The 19,704-nt window shown below is 38.6% G+C and overlaps 1 protein-coding gene across 5 annotated transcripts in view; it reads left to right on the forward strand.

Moving 5' to 3' along the window:
- The window catches only part of NALCN (sodium leak channel, non-selective), a 223,288-nt gene that overhangs the window by 199,999 nt on the left and 3,585 nt on the right, over positions 1–19,704 (forward strand). For 4 of the 5 annotated variants that reach the window (XM_027644537.1, XM_027644531.1, XM_027644546.1 and 1 more), the window contains 15 exons: positions 802–922; positions 1,008–1,106; positions 3,700–3,793; positions 4,293–4,399; positions 4,792–4,866; positions 7,142–7,261; positions 8,266–8,334; positions 10,496–10,644; positions 11,346–11,439; positions 12,246–12,378; positions 12,896–13,011; positions 15,241–15,398; positions 16,062–16,212; positions 18,307–18,456; positions 19,129–19,246. In XM_027644537.1, coding sequence (XP_027500338.1) covers positions 802–922; positions 1,008–1,106; positions 3,700–3,793; positions 4,293–4,399; positions 4,792–4,866; positions 7,142–7,261; positions 8,266–8,334; positions 10,496–10,644; positions 11,346–11,439; positions 12,246–12,378; positions 12,896–13,011; positions 15,241–15,398; positions 16,062–16,212; positions 18,307–18,456; positions 19,129–19,246 — 1,754 coding nt within the window. Of the gene's footprint in view, positions 1–801; positions 923–1,007; positions 1,107–3,699; positions 3,794–4,292; positions 4,400–4,791; positions 4,867–7,141; positions 7,262–8,265; positions 8,335–10,495; positions 10,645–11,345; positions 11,440–12,245; positions 12,379–12,895; positions 13,012–15,240; positions 15,399–16,061; positions 16,213–16,453; positions 17,006–18,306; positions 18,457–19,128; positions 19,247–19,704 lie in introns of those variants that run through there. The other variant, XM_027644562.1, reaches the window with a different exon arrangement.

Consider the following 19,704-nt stretch of genomic DNA (forward strand, 5'->3'; position numbering starts at 1 on the left):
GCTTATAGACTGTTGAAAAGTCATTGTGCTCTTTGGATTATCTGTTTTGGATTGTAGAGACAGAGCACCATGCTAACCTAGCCCAAAGAGGGTACTTTTAATGTTCGGTTGCAAACACTCTTTTGAATGTCAACTGATAAAAAAGATCAGAGCATATGGTATAGGTAAGCCAAGAAGATATGATGTCATCTCAGTAAGTTTTGCTTTAGACTGACAGTTCCTGATGATAATGTAACAGAGAACTACATTTTCTAAATAATCTTGCTGACTTTGGAGTCCAGATTTTCTATGTGTGTTAGAGAATGATCTCCTACAGGTAAATTTATTTTAGAATCTGGCCTATACCATCAGATTTATTTTTTCATGAATGCTGTATTTTTCTAATTTCAATGGCAAAACCACTAAAATGCAGCAACATACTGTCATAGAATGGTTTGGGTTGGAAGGGACCTTAAAGATCCTCTAGTTCCAACCCCCTTGCCATGGACAGGAACACCTTTCACTACACCAGGTTGCTTAAAGCCCCATTCAACCTGAACCTTGAATGTATTTTAAGCTTTATTACTGTGAATCAGATTCTGAGTAAGAAAATAAACCATACATAGGGATCTAAAATATTAGGCTTTAAATATTTATTGCTGTTGCTGCTATTTTCTTATTCTTAATACAGAACTTTGATGTGTTCCAGAAACTTTCACACCAGCTTTGCAGGGTATTTAAATGTTAGGCTATGAAGAATCAGGGTATCAAATAGAACAACTTTATTGCTGAAGTTACACCTATTTGTGTGCTGCATTTCAGGGCAAATCCTCGGAATTTTAATTTTGACAATGTGGGCAATGCAATGCTGGCGCTATTTGAAGTTCTTTCATTAAAAGGCTGGGTGGAAGTCAGAGATGTTATTATTCATCGAGTTGGGCCGGTAAGGAAACGCAACAAAGCCTTTGAATTCTACAACACCTAACTTTGATTTGTCTTAACTATAAATCTTACTTTTGTCTATTCAGATCCATGGAATCTACATTCATGTTTTTGTATTTCTTGGCTGCATGATTGGACTGACCCTTTTTGTTGGAGTTGTCATCGCTAATTTTAATGAAAACAAGGTACTGAATGAGGTGGCTTGTTCTGAGTGAGGCATTTTATTCAGTAGAACTGACTCTGTAAGAAACCTGAAACTGATACTGCACTGTCTACATTACCTGGTAAGGCTGCCTTTAAGACTGGCTCACCGATCTTGCATTCTGCAACACTGCAAGTCTTCAGATACATCTGATCCATATTTGCTACAAAACTGAAACCTGTGATGATAGCAATCCATCACATACTCTGTCAAAGCTGTCTGAGTTTATTTATAGTGCAACCATTGCTAGATGGAGACTGAACCTAAAGCACAATGTATTTACAGATGCTGCTGGTTTAGTTTGATGTAGGCATACATGCGGTGGCAGATAAAAAGGTGTGTTATACTTGTATGTGTTGCAGCTAAGAGGTCTCATTAGAGCCCTCCCATTGCAGTATTTCATATCCACAGTAAAGCTGTGTGACTTTTTCCTGGCAAACAGCAGAGTACATTGTAAAAATAATTGTCCATCACTTAAACAAAAAGGTAGCTAGTTTTCTAGAGAAGTTCACATGGGCTTTTTGGATTACCCTGAGAAATAGAAAAACTTGTCCCCAGGGGAATTGTTGCAGAGCAGCTTATGTCTACACTTGTTAAAGATAGAATACTCTGGATGGATTTGCTGCATACACACTGCACAATGCTTAATCTGAGGGGAGATTTTCTGAGCCTCTTGTGGTGCCCCTGAAGCATAGCGACATAATTATTAATTTTTTTCATCTTTTGGTTCAAAGTGACAAAAATAATGAGATATGATATTTTTATCACTCATGGCACTGGAGAGAAAGGATTATTGCAGACTCTGGGGTGTGGAGATGTGCAACAACCCAGTGTGCTAATGCTGGAGTGTGTGGTTGCTGGCTATGGCCCTAATCCAAACTCTGTAGCAAACGCAACTGTGGAGTTTGTCCTTCAGGAAGACCCTTTGACTCCTTCTAGAAGGGAGCTGAGCAGCACACTACTGTGCATGTAGCATGGGCAAGCAAGGCATCATGCAATTGAGTCAAGCACTTTGTGAGACAAATAAATGGCCTAAAACCTCTGCTATTCTGAAGGTATTTTTATATTTGCATAACTCCAGTGTAATTTTGGTGAGATAAAGTGTGGTCATTCCTGTAAAAATGTATCTGTTCTAGAGAACAAGGAGCAATGTGTTATTCATTTATTTTCTTATTCACTAAATTTTGACAGGGAATTCCATTGGATTTTTATAGATGCTTCTGCCTCTTCTTGTTCAGCTGTGCAGTATTACTTTTCCTTCAAATGTGTCAATACTAAAATATTAGCTGCCACTTTGCGATGAAGTCCAAATGCAAACACAGCTCCTCCAGCAGTAGTGCTACTTGCAGGGCTCTGCTCTGTGGCCCCCTTATAATGATCCCACTTGTGGAACTGGCAGTTTCTGAGCAACAAAGCAACTTGGCACCATTATTTCTATATTTTACAGGAGTCCACTCTTTTTTGCCACCTTTTGTCTTGTTTGTAGTGAAGGGTCTCCAGGAATATAAACCAGACATGCTCATTGGGGTTAATGAGTTCCTTTTAATTTAAGCATTTCTAAATGGTACGATTTGGCCCTGACACAAGTAGTCAGCATCATTACATCTATCACTTTTTCTGGATTGTGTTGGAAGGCACCTCTTCCCAGGGTGCTGTCTGGGGACACAGTTCCATAAAGAGATTATGTCCACTAAGAGGGAGGAATCCTGACCTTATCAGTTGCACAGCCAGCCTCAGTTCAAGCATCTAAACAAGCCAATTCCCAGGTGAGCCCCAAAAATCACCCCAGCCCTCACCCAGCTCAGTGCAGCTCCTTTCTAACGGGGAGAGCAGCCTTTTGACACTTACCTTGAAAAGGTCTCCCTTGTTTTTGTAACTCTAGAATCCTTCCATGAGATTTTACAGTTCTCTGAAGTTACAAGGAACTCACTTTGCTTTGAAGGTCATTTTAGATAACATTGAATTCCATTTGGAGTTTGCTTGTTTCTTCCTATGATATGAGAACATTTACACACATACCAGCTACCACCACCCCACCCTAAGGGTGTGTCTCCAACTCTCTTTGTCCTTCCTCCATGGAGAGCTCTTGTAGATTCATAACATACTATTATTTTATTTCAATTACACCCCAAGCAGAAGAGCTGTAGAGAGCAGCAGTGGTCTCCTGGAGGGCTTGTTCCCTGAGAAACTGTAGCAGCACTGATGAGCCACAGGATTTTCTGCTGCAAAGTCCAGACAAAATCGACCAGTCTTTAAAACAGTGCTTCCTGGCAAATGATGTTCAGTGAAATAGAAGACCTCCTGCAGTGTTTCATTGCCCACACTGGGCTGCTGCTACAAAGAACAACTGTGCCTGCTGGGTTGAGTTCCGGAAACACACAGCTAATGCATCCAGAAATCCTCTTGAGTAACAGCTGATACTTCAGACCCCTTTACCCAAACAGTGTGTTATTTAAGGAAAGTTGCATATGTAACTTTGTTTCAGGCACCAGAGAGAATGTTGTTTTCATGTTACAGTGTTGAATGTTCTAGCTGTAAATGACAAAAGCTTTATACACTTCTCTTTGTTTATTAAGGGGACAGCTTTACTGACTGTAGATCAGAGACGATGGGAAGATCTGAAAAGCAGACTGAAGATAGCACAACCTCTTCATCTCCCACCTCGTCCGGGTATCAAAGATATTTTGATTTTATACATGTTAAGCCCTAGTGTTCATAATTCCCCAGGAATCTGCAATTCAAATTAAAACTGTAATCGTGAGGCCACTAGGAGGTTGTGCATAAGTTAATGTCGAAACAGGCTCCAGCTACAGATCTCTCCATAAGCTATTAAAATCAACCCAAAAAAGGTTCTGCTTCGATGGCTTTAGGATAAACCTTAATGATAAAATGAATTTCTAAATGAAAAATGTTTGCAGTTGACTGTAGTGATATGAATGGAATGTATTAACCTGACAGCAGTTGAATGATGCACTTACTTACACTAAAAGTACCAAAACCTTCATGCAACACTGGTATTCAGTATTTGAAATTAGATGTTCAGAAGCCCTATTTGATATGGAAAATTGTAGCAGAAAATTAGAAATATATTTTGATGTTCAGAAGTAGGAGGAAAATGCCATTGTGTTTTTTAACTCTCCTCCTTAAACTCTTTTTTTTTTTTTTTCAGATAATGATGGCTTTAGAGCTAAGATGTATGACATAACTCAGCATCCGTTCTTTAAGAGAACTATTGCTGTACTTGTTCTGGCACAGTCTGTGTTGTTATCAGTTAAGGTAATTGTGATTTTTTTAAGTGTTTCTTTATAGTAGTACAGCATGTGTTGCACGTTTCCTAACACCAGTTAACCATCAATTGAGCCATTACTGTGATGAATGTAAGGAAACATGATTTCTAGATACAACAATCTCAACTGGGGCAGATCACTGTAGATTAATTGTAACTTTTAAAACTGAGTAAATTTGTGCCTTTTTGTGGTCTGATCCACTATTTTTAATTTCTATAAATCTACAAGAGAAGAGTATACCAAGATGCCATTCCTGTCTGAGCATATTTTAAAGTGAAATCTATTCATTAACAAAACCTTCAAGAAAAGTTAAGGCAATGAGGAGGCATTTATTCTGTTTAACAGCTACTCTTCTATGAATGGATTTTGTTTGCATTTCAGTGGGATGCTGCAGATCCAGTGACTGTACCTTTAGCAACAATGTCCGTTGTTTTCACCTTCATTTTTGTCCTCGAGGTAAAGTAATATATTTTGAGACTTCTTGAGATTAAGCCTCGTATGTACATATTTCATTTTGTCTTTAGGAAATCTGTCTCATTCTTCACTATGGTATTTATTTCTGAACATGTACATTCGGGGTTCTCCATGTCACTTGTCTTTAAACATGTATTATAAGAAGAAACTTTTAATGTATCATAGTCATATTTCTCTACAACCTTGAGCTTTGTGTCCTTATATATATATTCAAGTCTGAGCCTTTAAAAGTGTGTTTTGGTGAACCCAGTGAACTCTTTTCTTGCAGAACATCTCAGATTAAATTCCCTCTGTATAACACAGGGTCTGTGTTGTCTCATGGAAGTTTTGCTTGATCCGGTTCTATTTTGCCTGGTGCATTAATCCCCACTACTCTGTATCTGTGACATCATCAAAACTCTCTCAGTTTTGGTTTGGTTTGGTTTGGTTTAAGTATCATACTTCATTTTAATACTTTAATAAGCCATGTCTATATTGTCTGTCTTTTGAGGCACAGATCTGGCTCCTGTGTGGTAGCAGTTCTCTTTCTATGAGAATATTGTTATTACAAACAACTGTGCAAGGTGTCTTTAGCCTATTTGCATAAGATTGGAATCTAACGATTTAGCCACATTTTGAAATGCATGTGTTTTTTAATGTGTAAGGATATCCATAGTATAACAAAACACACATTTATGATGTTAAAGAAGATGCTTCCTCTGTGGTTAGGTTAGTACACAATTCTTTATAAGTTTATGGTTGACTACTTTTCTTGTCAGTCCATTCTGCATAGCTGATACTGACCACTATCAGAAACAGGATAGTAGACTATGTTTCCCACTGCTCTAATCCAATATGACAGTTCCTATGTTCCATTGATAGGTTTTGCCAGCAGTGATGAATAAGCAATGAAGTGAATAGCTTGTATACACTAGCTGTAGCTAGAGTATGGCCACGTTGTTGATTTTTTTTCCCTACCCAGGAGAAATCAGTACCTCTAGAGAGACTGAGCAACACAGAAAATTTTTGTGTCATATGCAGACAGGTTTTAATTTACCTAGTAACTGTGTCTTTGGAATTACTTTTTTCTCTTACACTGTCAGGGGAAACAAACACACTTGTAGAATTTCAAAGGAACTTTCTCAGAGCCAAAAAAAATCTGTTGGTTGTCTCAACAGGCAAGCTATCACACTGTGAGTGCACACAATTTATGGAGACAAAGCAGCTTCCTGCCCAGGATCTTCCCTAAGGCATCATAGTCTTGTTACAGAATCTGCTATGTACATGGTCTGCTACCACTAGCAGGCATGATCCATGAGGAAGTCCAAAGCTTTCTGCATAGCTAACAGCCCTATGCCCAATCTAACGACTCCTGATTCAATCTTAAACCTCTACTGCTCACATCAGTATATGTGGTATAGAAGAACAGGAAGAATTTGAAGATCTCACTTTTGTTACCACACTGATGATGACAGAATAAAGGGAGATGTGGGGTTGTTTATTTGCATGGTGTGGTATTCAGTTCAAGATTGTAGGTACCTGAGTTTAGGTGCTTAATCCTGTCAGCATTCCTATTACCTATACTGGAAATGTCAAGCAGTTTGGCAGCTGTCTTTTACCAGGTACATCATAAAATGTACTGCCTTTGCTGTTCTTAGCTTTCTTCTCTTACATGCTTCTGAGTACAGATGCTGCTGAGTACAGAATATTCCTTAAAGCAAGAAATATTTGTAATATGGGAAAACATTTTAATTAATTTGAAATGTAAGTACCACAGAACACAAGTATGTTCCGGAGTTCAATTGTGCTTTCGTGATTTTAGCCTGCTTACAGACAGATAGCTATCTAGGATACTACTACTTCTTTTAGTAACTTTTTTTTTAGTTCTTTATTAATTACACGTTATTTACATAATCATGTTATAACTTCATGGCTTGTTTAACTTTAAGAAATCTTAAGCCCACATTCACCTTGGCAATCTATACATTAAGCATTCAGTCTGAGGTAGTCAGCTACGCTCCTGTCTTCAATACTTGATGGAGACAGAGAGATGCTGCTCATCCACTGGTGTTGGTCATCTGTGGTCTTCCATCAGTTTTCCTTCACCTAAGGGAACCTTAGATTTTTTGGTTAGTCCACATAGGAACATTTAGCTTATGTGAAACCTGTCCTTGATTGTTTGATGAACTCAATCAAACATTTTAGAGAATGGAAGAGGAATCTTATGGCAAGAAATAACCATTTCTTCATTACAAGTTTTAATTTCTTTTATCCTTAGGTCACGATGAAGATTATTGCCATGTCACCTTCTGGCTTCTGGCAAAGCAGAAGAAATCGGTATGATCTCTTGGTGACATCTCTTGGAGTTATATGGGTGATACTTCACTTTGCCTTATTGGTAAGATTTACAGAATGAAATTGCAGTGATTAAAGTGATTTCATCTGTTAAGCACCAGCAGTAGGATTGCTGCTACACATTGAGATAAACCCTCGGGAGTTTAATAAGGCTGAAATACAGCTGAAGAACATTAAGCTTGATGCTAAGAAGGAATCATTGTCTTGGACAATGATGTAGTGCAAAGGTTGTCTTACTGATATGAGTTAAGGGTCTGTAAAAGTGGTAGAAAACAAGTCTTTAGCAGTAATGTGACTGAGAAAAGGAAGGAGACTGAAGAGACTGAGAGCTCTTGCCAACAACAGTTTCATGAGCAAAGAAGGAAGAAAGAGGCAATGCACAGAATGCAAATGGGAGCAAAGGACTGGAAGAAAGCATTGGTTCAAAATTGCTGAACAATACAGACTGTCCCAAACCCACCAGCGATTCTATACCACTGGTTTTGGTTAAGGGGGGATGATTAATCCAAGAAGACACGGAGGAGAGGTGAGGAAATCAGCTCTCCCTCCATCCCACACCAGTTTTTTAAATTTAAATACACTCCTGGTTCTTTTATTTACAAGGGAAGGAGAAGGGATGGTTGATACTTGTCATCAATCCCAAGTTGTCAAAGTCACAACCCTCTAATGGCTGTGGGATTCTCTCTTGTCTGCCCCAAGCTCTGTTTGAAAGAAAATCTGTCTTGTGTGACTAGACATTTTGCCCTGACATTCACAGTTCGCCCCCTCCTGCTAAGTAGCTTGGAAGGCCTGAGGAGTTTCTGTAATCCAGCAGCTGCCTAGACAAGTAGACTGGACCTGATGGACATAATTAATAGAGGATTGAAGGTTTTTTGGTTTGATGTGTGGAGAGGCTGGGTTTGGGTTTTTTAATATCGTTGCTACTATTTTATGATTTCTCTTATTTTATATGGGGATCTCCCTATATTATTAAAAGATCAATTGTCATGATCTTTCCAAGAAATCCTTGGGGCACGATGTATTAAGTCTTCTGTGTTTGTGTTCCAGAATGCGTACACATACATGATGGGGGCATGTGTAATTGTCTTCAGGTTTTTCTCAATTTGTGGAAAGCATGTAAGTATTAATTAGGAACTACAGCTATTGAAGTGCTCAGGTATAGGTTAAAGGACTAGATGCTATGCATCTCTAAAGCAAAATCTATAAGGCTCCATTTTGTAGCAAAGAAAAAAAAAAGGGACTTCAAGCAGCAGTCTCCAACTTTACATACTGTCTTTAAAATGTCAGGATTTTAGGCATATTGTATAATAGTGCTCTATTATGCTTACTGGAAAAGTTGCATTTTTTTCAGAAAACAAAGTGCCACTGCAATACAACAGTTTTAAAAATGCTTTCTGCAATTCTGATCATACACTGCGCTACTTTCAGCCCTTGCCATTTCAGTGCAGTGTGATGTGCATGTTATTTATTTCTTTTTGCTGCAAGACTACAGTAGTAGTGGTTGATGCATTCATCTTATTATGATAGTGCTCCTTTACAGAAATTTCTTCCTCCAGAGTGCAGGTCTGTGTCTTTTGTCTCTACAGTGTATGTCTTATCATGGTAAAGGACTTACATTCAATTTTAAAATATTGGGCCAAGATGTTCTGGAAAGACTTGCATGGTTATAAAGCAAATCATTTCTCAAGTTTACATTTCTTTTGTGTTTGGATTTTCTCTGGTGTAATTGAGAGTAGACAGGCAGAATAAGCATAGGCAGAGAACAAACACATTTATTTAACAAGTGGTGACAATGCATTCCCTTGCTGTGGAACTTCTTACACTATCCAAATATCTTCTATGAAGTCTGACATATTAAAGTAAATGTGATGAAAAGACTGCTGTACTAGGTTACTGGGGTTAAGAACAGTAAGTCAAAGGATTTGTTCAGTAGAGGGAAAAAGTTTTCTTTCAATCAAACTAGACAGAGCCTGAAGAGCCTTGGAAGTCAAATGTAAAAACCTTGCTTCTCCTATGCATCCAGACCAAATGATTGCCTTCAAAGGTTTCAGATTGATTCTAAAGTTTTTTTCAAGGTTTTAACCTAGTCATTTGTGCTTTCATGTTAGGAGCTGTATCAGTTTCACTAATTTACCTGTTCTGTTGCAATGTGATGACTAAAGGTCAGCATGAATTTGGCTTGATTATAAAGAAAACTGACTCCCTCAGTCCCATTAAAGGGAATTTTCCATCACATCCAAAGCAGTTAAGGGTGTCAGGACAATCTAGGGCAATAACTTTATCAAGAGTAAAATGTACAATATACATGCATGAGAAAGTAATAGCTATAATCTAGGCCTACGGCCTATGTAATTTCCAAAATTATGCTCTCATCTTAAACTCTTTGGCCAACTTGGCAGAATTGTAGACTCACAGAATGGTTTGGGTTGGAAGGGACCTTAAATATCAGCTAGTTCCAAGACCCCTGCCATGGGCAGGGACACCTTCCACTAGACCAGATTACTCAAAGCCCCATCCAACCTGGCCTTGAACACCTCCAGGGATGGGGCATCCACAAATTTTTAGGGCAGCTTGTTCCAGTGCCTCACCACTCTCACAGTAAATAATTTTTTCCTAACATCTAATCCAAACCTTCCCTCTTTCAGTTTAAAGCCATTTGCCTTTGTCCTGTCTCTACATGCCCTTGCAAAAAGTCCCTCTCCAGCTCTTTTGTTGGCCTCCTTTAGGTACTGGAAGGATACTAGAAAGTCTCCCTGGTCTTTCACAAACTTGCATGAGAAATTAATAGTTTAATTAAGCTGCACTAATCTTAAGGAAATCCCCTTCTCTATACATCAACTCATTCCTTTAAGTAGGCTGCAATATCTGTAGTTTCTATCTAACAGTTAGAATCACTTTCAGATAAGCTCAGAGTAGTTTACTGCACCACTGTTCATGCAATGCTAATTCTGATACTTCAGGAGTATACTGATTCTAGAATATTATAGTTAAGCTTACACCATTTTTTCACTGTATTATCCTAAGCTGTATTATCTTATATATACTTTTTGAGGAGCAACATCTTGATCTTGTAAATGATGAAGATATGCTGATGTCTACAACAAGTAAAAATGACACATACTTCAAATCAGATTTATAACGTACCTTTTTACTGGGCTCATCCATTAATGTATGTGTGTAAAGAATTTGTTGTCAAATGGCAAGTGCAAGAACTGTTTTCTTTTTTTCTTTGCTTTCCTGAATGGCATCATAGATGTTTTTTTCTCTGTCCTTCCAGGTGACACTAAAAATGTTACTCCTTACTGTGGTTGTCAGCATGTACAAGAGTTTCTTCATCATAGTGGGAATGTTCTTACTGCTTCTTTGTTATGCTTTTGCTGGAGTGGTTTTATTTGGTACAGTGAAATATGGAGAGAACATTAACAGGTACAGTGTGTACTTCCTACCTTGTGGGGATGTTCTTTAAGCAGCCTGAAGAAATCACATTCTGCTAGAGAGAAGTTTATCTATGGTAAAAAACAGACAATTCTCCAGGTCTAGCTGAAGAGTTCTAAACAGAATTTCTGATAGGAGACATCCTATTCTGATACTGAGCCATCTTTCCAGTCCTTGTGCGTTGGCCCAAATGACACCTGATCCAACCCAGAGCAGACAGAGCTGTTCTTCATTATGCCAGCTGGAATATGCTTCAAAGTAGCACCATGCTAACCCACAAGCTGCTGAAACACGGTGTACCTACTACATCTTATTGGCATCACCCAAGAACAGGATCCATATACCAGGCTGATACAGAGAGGAGACAGTTCTTTGAACTGTCTGTTAACTGGAGATTTCCCAGTCATCATTAAGGTTATAGAAGAAAATGGAGACAGGAAATAGGATCTGACCTTGAGTTTGCTTTAGTTCTAAATAAAATGCACTAAAATACTCAGACCTGTGTCTGAGCTACAGTTGAGTTATTATGTCTTAAGCCATGAAATAAATAATTCAATGAGCTCATTCAAATGATACCGTAACTATTTTTAGTTTAAAATAGTAGAACAGTAGAAACTGGAAACATTTTTTCTTGCCAATGTTTTATTTCTGGGAAGTAAAACAATATCTCTCTCTCTTTTTCTTTAAAACAGACATGCAAATTTTTCATCAGCTGGCAAGGCTATTACTGTACTCTTCAGAATAGTTACTGGAGAAGACTGGAACAAAATTATGCATGACTGCATGGTAATTACAATGCTGCCAGAGCTAAAGTAGACAAGAAATTGGATACACTCTTCCATCTCAAACTGCAATCACTATCTTAGCTTTGTAGAAGGAATATTGTGCTTGCCTTTGTCTCTTCAAGAGATATAATGTTCACTAAACCTCAGAACATGACACACACATTGCAGCTCCAATCCCATACTCCCAGTGTAGCATTTCATGGAGCTAGGCTATTAGATGGCTTAAAAACAAAAATGAAACAATTTCATTTTCAAATGCAAATGTTTCAAAATCAGAAGTGCAATAACTTACTTTTTCACTCTTAATCTCTTCTTTGACTGAGGCAAGGTGTCTTTTCAGATTAACTTTTTCTTTAATGCCTGCACTTAGGTTCAGTCCATGATAATGATAGTCTTGATGACCTCAGAATTAATCCCCGAATCATTATAAGTAAATGTTTGTCTGTGCTTTCCATTGCAAAGAAAATCACATGCTTTTCCTTTTTAAAATTAATGAGCAGGAAGGAAGATTTCTGAAAAGCACCATGTTTCAGAGCACCGGGTTGTTTCTGTACAGTGGCATAATGCACAATGTGCCCTGCATGTGGACTGACATCTATGCCTAAGCCTTTTTTGTCATACCTCTCTCTGTTTTCTGGTTTTTGACTACTAAATGAAGAAAAAAAACCTGCCCACAATAATGCTCACAGTATTATTCCCTATTTGGGAAACTTTAAAGAAATAATAGTCTTATTTATTGTATTGTTTGCAGAGAAATTAAGTATCTCTTTTTATTAATATTTTACTTTATTTTCTTTTGTTTTGAAGGTTCAGCCTCCATTTTGCACACCAGATAACAGCACCTACTGGAAAACAGACTGTGGAAATTATGCTGGTGCTCTTATGTATTTCTGTTCTTTCTATGTCATCATTGCATACATCATGCTAAATTTGCTTGTTGGTAAGTGAAAATATGCATTAATAACATGCCATCTTGGCATACAGTGTGCTAGATGTGAGTCTGTTGTGCTATTCAGGTATGAGGCTACCTTGTACTTTCAATGTTATCTTGTATGAGGATGTTTTTGATACTTCTTTGGTATGGTGTATGCTAAAACTCAGGAAGTTTGGAAATGTAAGCTTTTTGAACAAAGACTTATGTTGTATTTGTAGAGTACAGTTTCCCTATGAAATACTGTTTTCTGAGCTTTTCTTTCTTCAGTTAATATTTTTTTAACATCATTGGAATTCACTTAAATGATATTAGAACGTTAGGTTAGGATCTCACCAGCATTTAAAATACAGCTTTTAAAAAGTGAGTATGGTGAATATTGATGTGGCATAATGGTATATTATGCATTCAAAATCCTTGTCTGAACATATAGGCATTTATTAGTATGAAGTTGGCACAACAGAATTAGATGTTAACCAGTTAGAATGTAATTCTTTGTGGTGTATTTTGTTCTTGTGGTTTTCAGCTATCATTGTGGAGAATTTCTCATTGTTTTACTCAACCGAAGAAGACCAGCTTCTAAGTTATAATGATCTTAGGCATTTTCAAATTATATGGAACATGGTTGATGACAAAAGAGAGGTAAGACATTTGATAATAATCACAGAAATCTAGTAAATTTCCAGCTTTCCTTGTAAGAAAGTATGGGGAAAACAAAGTATGTTGGCAAAACTCACTGAGAGGTTAGATTTTAGAAGTTCAGTGAGCATGATCTGAAGTTGTTCATGACCCTTCGAATACTAACATGTATTCTGTGAAGTACTTATAGCAGCAGATTTACAAACAAACATACCTATTTAAAGGATTAATATAATAGCATCTTTCCACACAGCTTCCAAAGAGTTGTCCCCTTGAAAAGTCTACAGACTCATATCCATTTATGTGTCTGATCTTTGGGAGAGCTTTCTGAGATTTCAGCACTGTCTCCTGTATGATTCTTATGGACAGGCTGATGAAGTATGGGCTGAGTGAGAAGACAATGAAGTGGACTGAAAACTGTCTGCATAGCCAGGCCCAGAGGGTGATGATCAGCAGCACAGATTCTAGTTGGAGGCCAGTAACTAGTTGTGTACCCCAGGAGTCAGTACTGGGTCCAATCCTGTTCAGCATCTTCATTAATGACCTGGACCGTGGAGCAGAGGGCACCCCCAGCACGTTTGCTGATGACACCAAACTGGAAGGAGTGGCTGATAAACCAGAGGGTTGTGCTGCCTTCCAGAGGGACCTCAACAGGCTGGAGAAATGGGCTTGCAGGAGACTCGTGAAGTTCAACAAGGAAAAATGCAGTCTTGCACCTGGAGAAGAATAAACCAGGGAAAAGTACATGCTGGAGGGCACCCAACTGGAAAGCAGCTTGTCAGTAAAGGACCTGGGAGTCCTGGTGGACACCAAGTTGAACATGAGCCACCATTGCCCTTGCAGCAAAGAGGACTAGTGGTATCCTGGGCTGCATTAGACAAAGTACTGCCATCAGGCCAAGGCAGAAGGTCCTTCCACTGTACTCAGGCTAGGTGAGACCACACCTGGAGTCCTGGGTTCAATTCTGGGCTCCTCTGTACACAGAGACACAGACATACAAAGGGACACAAAGATGATGAAGGGACTGGAGCATGTCTCCTGTGAGGAAAGACTGAGAGAGCTGGGACTGTTCAGACTGGAGAAGGCTCAGGGGCAGCTTGTCAAATACCTGAAGGGAGAGTGCAAAGAGGACAGAGTGAAGCTTTGCCCCCTGCTCCCCAGTGAAGGACTGGAGGCAATGGGCACAACCTGAAATATGGAAGGTTTCCTCTGAACATCAGGAAACACTTTTTCACTGTAAGGGTGACTGAGCACTGTCACAGGTTTCCCAGGGGGAGATTGTGGAGTCTTTGTCCTTGGAGATATTCAGAAGACATCTGGACATGGTCCTGGGAAACTGGCTTTAGGAAGCCCTGCTTAAACAGAGGGAATCAGACAAGGTGAGCTCCATAGGTCCCTTTCAACCTCAACCATTCTGTGATTCTGGAGTAAGAATAACATCTGCGAGACTGAGATGTTCAGATACTCACACAAATTAAGTCATCATCTGAATGACTCATGACATCACTAAGATTTGAATATGAACAACCTGGCAGTGAAACAAGTTGGCTCCTTATAGTTGGCACATGGCTGTGCTGGAGATGGAAGCTGGTGATACTGATAGAGGTACTGAAAGAGGTAGAGAGTTCTGGATCCATTGTGCCCAGCACTGACACTATCTCTCTGATGTGGAACAACATATTACAGCAAAAATAGTTCCAGTCAGGCTTATTCAGTAGAAAAAAACATTTGAATATTATGAGTACAGTTTCAAAGGGAAGTACCTTCAGTCCTAAAAAAAGAATAAAATAGAAACTCCCAACATTCTTCTGTCCAAAGATGCAGAGAAGGGAACAGATTTACAGTGAGTTATAGGCTTGGCTGTGAGTGTTTAAATTGTAGTTTAATTTCCATTTTCAAAATCAGTTCTTCAGGCATATGATTCTCATTGCAGATGAATGCAAATGGAAAAACTCAATCCCCAGGCAATTTTGAAAATTTCTGGCAAAATAGCCAACATAGACTGTATATGAGTCAAATAACTGTATATGAGTCAAAGACTTCTGTGAATGTGCTGAAGAGCTGGCTTCATGTGCATGTTTTTCAGTAATGTATTCACAGTGACTTAAATAGGCTAGGATTAGGCACAGAGTCTTTGGAGAAATCATGTTTCTCTCACCGATCAAGTTGAATGTCTGAGCTGGTTGTTAGGTTGCAGTAATAATTTACCATCTATTATGCAATTTTACACAGGGGGTAATCCCTACCTTCCGAGTGAAATTTCTGCTGAGGCTTCTACGAGGCAGGCTGGAGGTGGATCTCGACAAGGACAAGCTGCTGTTCAAGCACATGTGCTATGAAATGGAGCGGCTTCACAATGGTGGTGATGTCACTTTTCATGATGTGCTCAGGTACCCTGAGATTTTCTCTACATTTTTAGAAGATATATAATGGCCTGTGTTTCTCTCCAGGCTAACAGGTAGTCATTAGGCTTGGGAAAAGGCAAGACTGGTAGCCACAGAGGCACTGCAATTTTAAATGCAGTACAAAAAATTAGATTTCCCTTTTTTTCCTGCAAAATTATTAGTAATGGAAAACACAGGTCCTAGGGAATCAGCTGTAAGTATTTTAAGATTTTCGTTGGAGGCAATTTGTCACAAACAGCAGTCACATGTTGTTCTTGTATCCTTCTAATGAAATGCTGCACCTTCAAGTGTAGCAACATGACAGTGAGCCTGACTGGAAATAAAATAGAAATGGGAACATTATCCAAGCATAAACACTTAAGGGGAAAAAAATAAAAAACCAAAACACCACCACAAATGCCCTAATTGCTTACAGTTCAGCAGCTCACCTGTTTTCAATAGCTACATGTAGGTGAGAAGGTCTTTGTTTTGAACACCACAAGTCTCTTCTGGAATGATCTCAGCAATTTTTTAGCATCAAATGTGAATTTACTGCACACACCCTAGTTATGTATTTTTGCACTAAGGTCTCAAGTATGAAGTTTGATTTTCTAGATTAAAATGTAATGACACAAGCATTAAAAAATAAATAAGTTGTGTTTCTTCCAGCATGCTTTCATATAGGTCTGTTGATATCAGAAAAAGTCTTCAACTGGAAGAGCTGCTTGCTAGGGAACAACTGGAATATACCATAGAAGAGGAGGTGGCCAAACAGACCATACGCATGTGGCTGAAGAAGTGCTTGAAGCGAATCAGAGCAGTAAGTCAGGCAAAACCAGGATCTAAATGGTTGCATAAATTGTACTGTTCAACAATGCCGAAATTTGCTGCCACTGTGCTTCATTTGCTCTGGAGTCATGATAATACTTATTTGAAGAAGTATGTAGCATTTGCTAACTCAGCAAAAAAATGTGTGTTACAGCTCAATTGAAAGTGCAACAAAAATAAGCATCTTTTGAAGGCAAAACCTGTCTTCAAAAATGTATCTGTATTTTCAATAGAGCAGGAAGAGGCATGTGCAGAGACCAAAGTCAAAGGAATAAAGAAAAAAACAATGTAATTTGATGAAACTTCGTAGGCCTAATCCCGCCTCACAGAATGTAATTGTATAATTTCCTTGCCTCTGCTGGTAGATCTGTTACCTGAAAATGACTCTTCAAGTGGAACCTGTGTTAAGATAAATCATTTGAGTAAGCCATTGCAGTTATTGTGTGTGTAAATGAGCAATATGTGTACATGCAAAGCAGGTGTATGAACCACAGCACACTGTAGCTGTGTAGCCAGTAAACTAAGCAGGGACAAGGGCTTGGCTCAGGGCTGTTATGGGATCACCCATTAGCATGTTCTTCAGCACAGTTTTGGCCAGTTTTGGCCTATGTGTACTCATATACCCCCAGACCACTGCCATATGGTCTCCCAGACCACTGCTGTAGGAGCATCACTGTCCTCCAGGCATGTCAGGGTGGAGACCACTGCCAGTAGGCAGTGGCTGAAGCTAGAGGCAGAGGGAAGCTTAGCCAGATCACACAAGTCCTGGCCTGTCACTTGGCTTCAGCACTACAGGCAATCCCAGTCTCTTTAACTTACCCGTATAAACCTAGCCAGTGCTTCTGTGTTCTGTTTATGAAGTGCTTCAGATTGTCAGAAACATTTTTACCTTTGCTCAGGATAGCTACAATATATGCTGGTTGAAGTTTGGCTTGGATTAAATTTATATTAAAAAAAATCAAAAAATTTTGTTTAGGTTTTGCAGTTATTCTCATGTTGTTTTCCAAAACCAACTCTTCCTTTATATAAAAAATCACAATCTGGTTGCATTGATGACTGATTTTTCAGTTCCTGTAAGTCTGAGTCCAGTTTTTGACACATATATTTTTTTATTTCTATAAAAAATTACTTCTTGTGATTGAAGGTTTTCCATAGCAATCTGTATTAAAAATCGTAACAGTACATTTTGAATGTAATGTACATTCCAGCTGAAACGTCGGTGTTCAATGATACATAGTTTCATTTTTAATCTCATCTCTGTATATGAATAACAATGGCAGTAAGTTTAGTCTCAGCTCTCAATTCTGGGTTTGTTTAACTCTGTTGTTCATTTCATTATGATACTGAACTACACTATGTTAAAGTAAATATGCTATTCATTTCACTCCAATAATATGGTTCAGACCATTTCACATTATATGAACCTTTTATAAACTGAATGTAATTATGGAAGTTAATATCTGTTTTCAAATTCTCTTGTTATTCTCCAAGTGTCTCTAGAGGGAACATGTGAAAACTACCCAGGAAAGTGAAAACCTTCCTAAAGGCTGTTTATTTTAATTTAAAAGCAAATTAGATTGTAAGATCATAATGGTGGTAGGTTTGTTTTTCTATTTGTACTATAAATCAATACTTAGTCCCAAGGTTTTCACTACAGTTTTATTCAGTCTTATTGGCAGCCTGTTCCAAAGTCCGTGAAAGAAATCAGAATTTTTTCATTGCCTTCATGTAATTTCCTGGGAATCTCTAACAATTTCCTTGTTTCTTTTTTTTTTTTGCAAGAACTTTAACTCATCAATTAGAAACTTTGTGTGTGTTTAAACTGTAGGTTTAAACCAACAGTCGAGCAACATGCCTTCCACTTAATATAATTCTTGATTTTAATCCTCTATTCCCTATATAAAGGTTAGAAATATGCTGGGAGTCACTTTATTTAAATAGCAACATCTGATACATGGATCTTTATTGATGCACCTGGGATCCACATCTGGCTGTTCAGTTAAATATTTAGAATGCTTTAAAAAAAATCAAACTCTGTGACACACCAATGAGAACATTTTTTTCGTCACATATTGTGCCTTGATAGAAACAACAGCAGTCGTGCAGCATTATCCATAGTCTGCGAGAGAGTCAGCAGCAGGAGTTGAGCCGATTTCTCAATCCTCCCAGCATTGAGACAACACAGCCAAGTGAAGATATGAATGCTATTAATCAAGATAACAGTGCACAGCCAGAGGTATGTTAAACTGAAAACTATCAGCTACTCATAACAAATTCAGAAAACTTCCCTATTTCTTATTTATTCTTTTTTAAAACACCATTTTAACTGAAAGGGTTGAAAGCAATACCTTGTTTTGCTTCGGTCTTTGCTGTCAGATGTAAAGGCAAGATGGTCTAAGGCAGTAATTCCCCAACATAGTTAGCTGTCTTGCTATCACTATAAAGGGCAGTTGTACAACTCTGACAGCACCAGCTTTCAGCTCCAGCATGAGCTTTGTACAGCCTTGGGGATGTGAAGCTTTCCAGTTCAGGCATCCTGAACTAGCGTTCACACTAAGAGAGGTAATACTGGGCATGCTGTGTCCTCTGAGCGGGAGCCCTGGGCTCTTCCAGGCTAGGGAACCCAAAAAGTACAGCATAAGGGCTACTTTCTACAGTGGATGTAGAAGGCTGAGAATAATTTTATACCCTTCAATGGGACTGTACAGTGGCATTGAGCCCATTTTACATTTGTCTGTTAGTAGTTTGCTGGGGCTTTAAAGAATAGAAACCATGATTCCTTAACAAATGGCAATATGTTTCATTTTATTCATGGAAAAAGCTTGAAATAGGATAGAAAAATAACCTCCCTTAGGATTATACCCATGCAGTGGGGAACTATGACTGAGATTCTTTTATCTCTGTTCAGACAAGTAGCCAGCAGCAGCTCCTCAGCCCCACACTGTCTGACAGAGGTGGCTATCAACAAGACTCTGGAGATGCTGGGAAGCCTCAGCGTAAATTTGGACAATGGCGCTTGCCATCAGGTAAGTGAAGAAGGTTTATCAGTAGAGTCCTATACATGCAAAATTGCTGCTGTACAATAACAAGGCCATGAGAGGCTTCGTGGTTCACAGTTCTGCCCCCTGGCTGCTGCTTACACCCACATCAGGGCTTTCCTACCCTCATGGCTGTTACAACAAAGCAGTTTCTCCCCTTTTTCACAATTCTGAAGGTTTGGAAGATGGACTCAAGCACTACCCTGTGCAGGTGGTTGCATTTTTTACTTTTTCATTTACTCAAGACCTTTGGATTGGGGACTGTACCAACCCATATGTTTGGATAGCATCTTGTACATTTAGAGTTCTCTTTTGTCATGTGAAGTATGGTGAAAATGAATTTTTTCCTAACAACAGTAATAATTTCTGACTGCCTTGTCTTGTCTAGGCATGCCAGATGTATGATTTATAACTTACACCATAATAACACATTTTTAGATCTTCAC

The sequence above is a fragment of the Corapipo altera genome, unplaced genomic scaffold (genome assembly GCF_003945725.1).
Source record: "Corapipo altera isolate COAL_440 unplaced genomic scaffold, ASM394572v1 0, whole genome shotgun sequence".
Classification (NCBI taxonomy): domain Eukaryota; kingdom Metazoa; phylum Chordata; class Aves; order Passeriformes; family Pipridae; genus Corapipo; species Corapipo altera.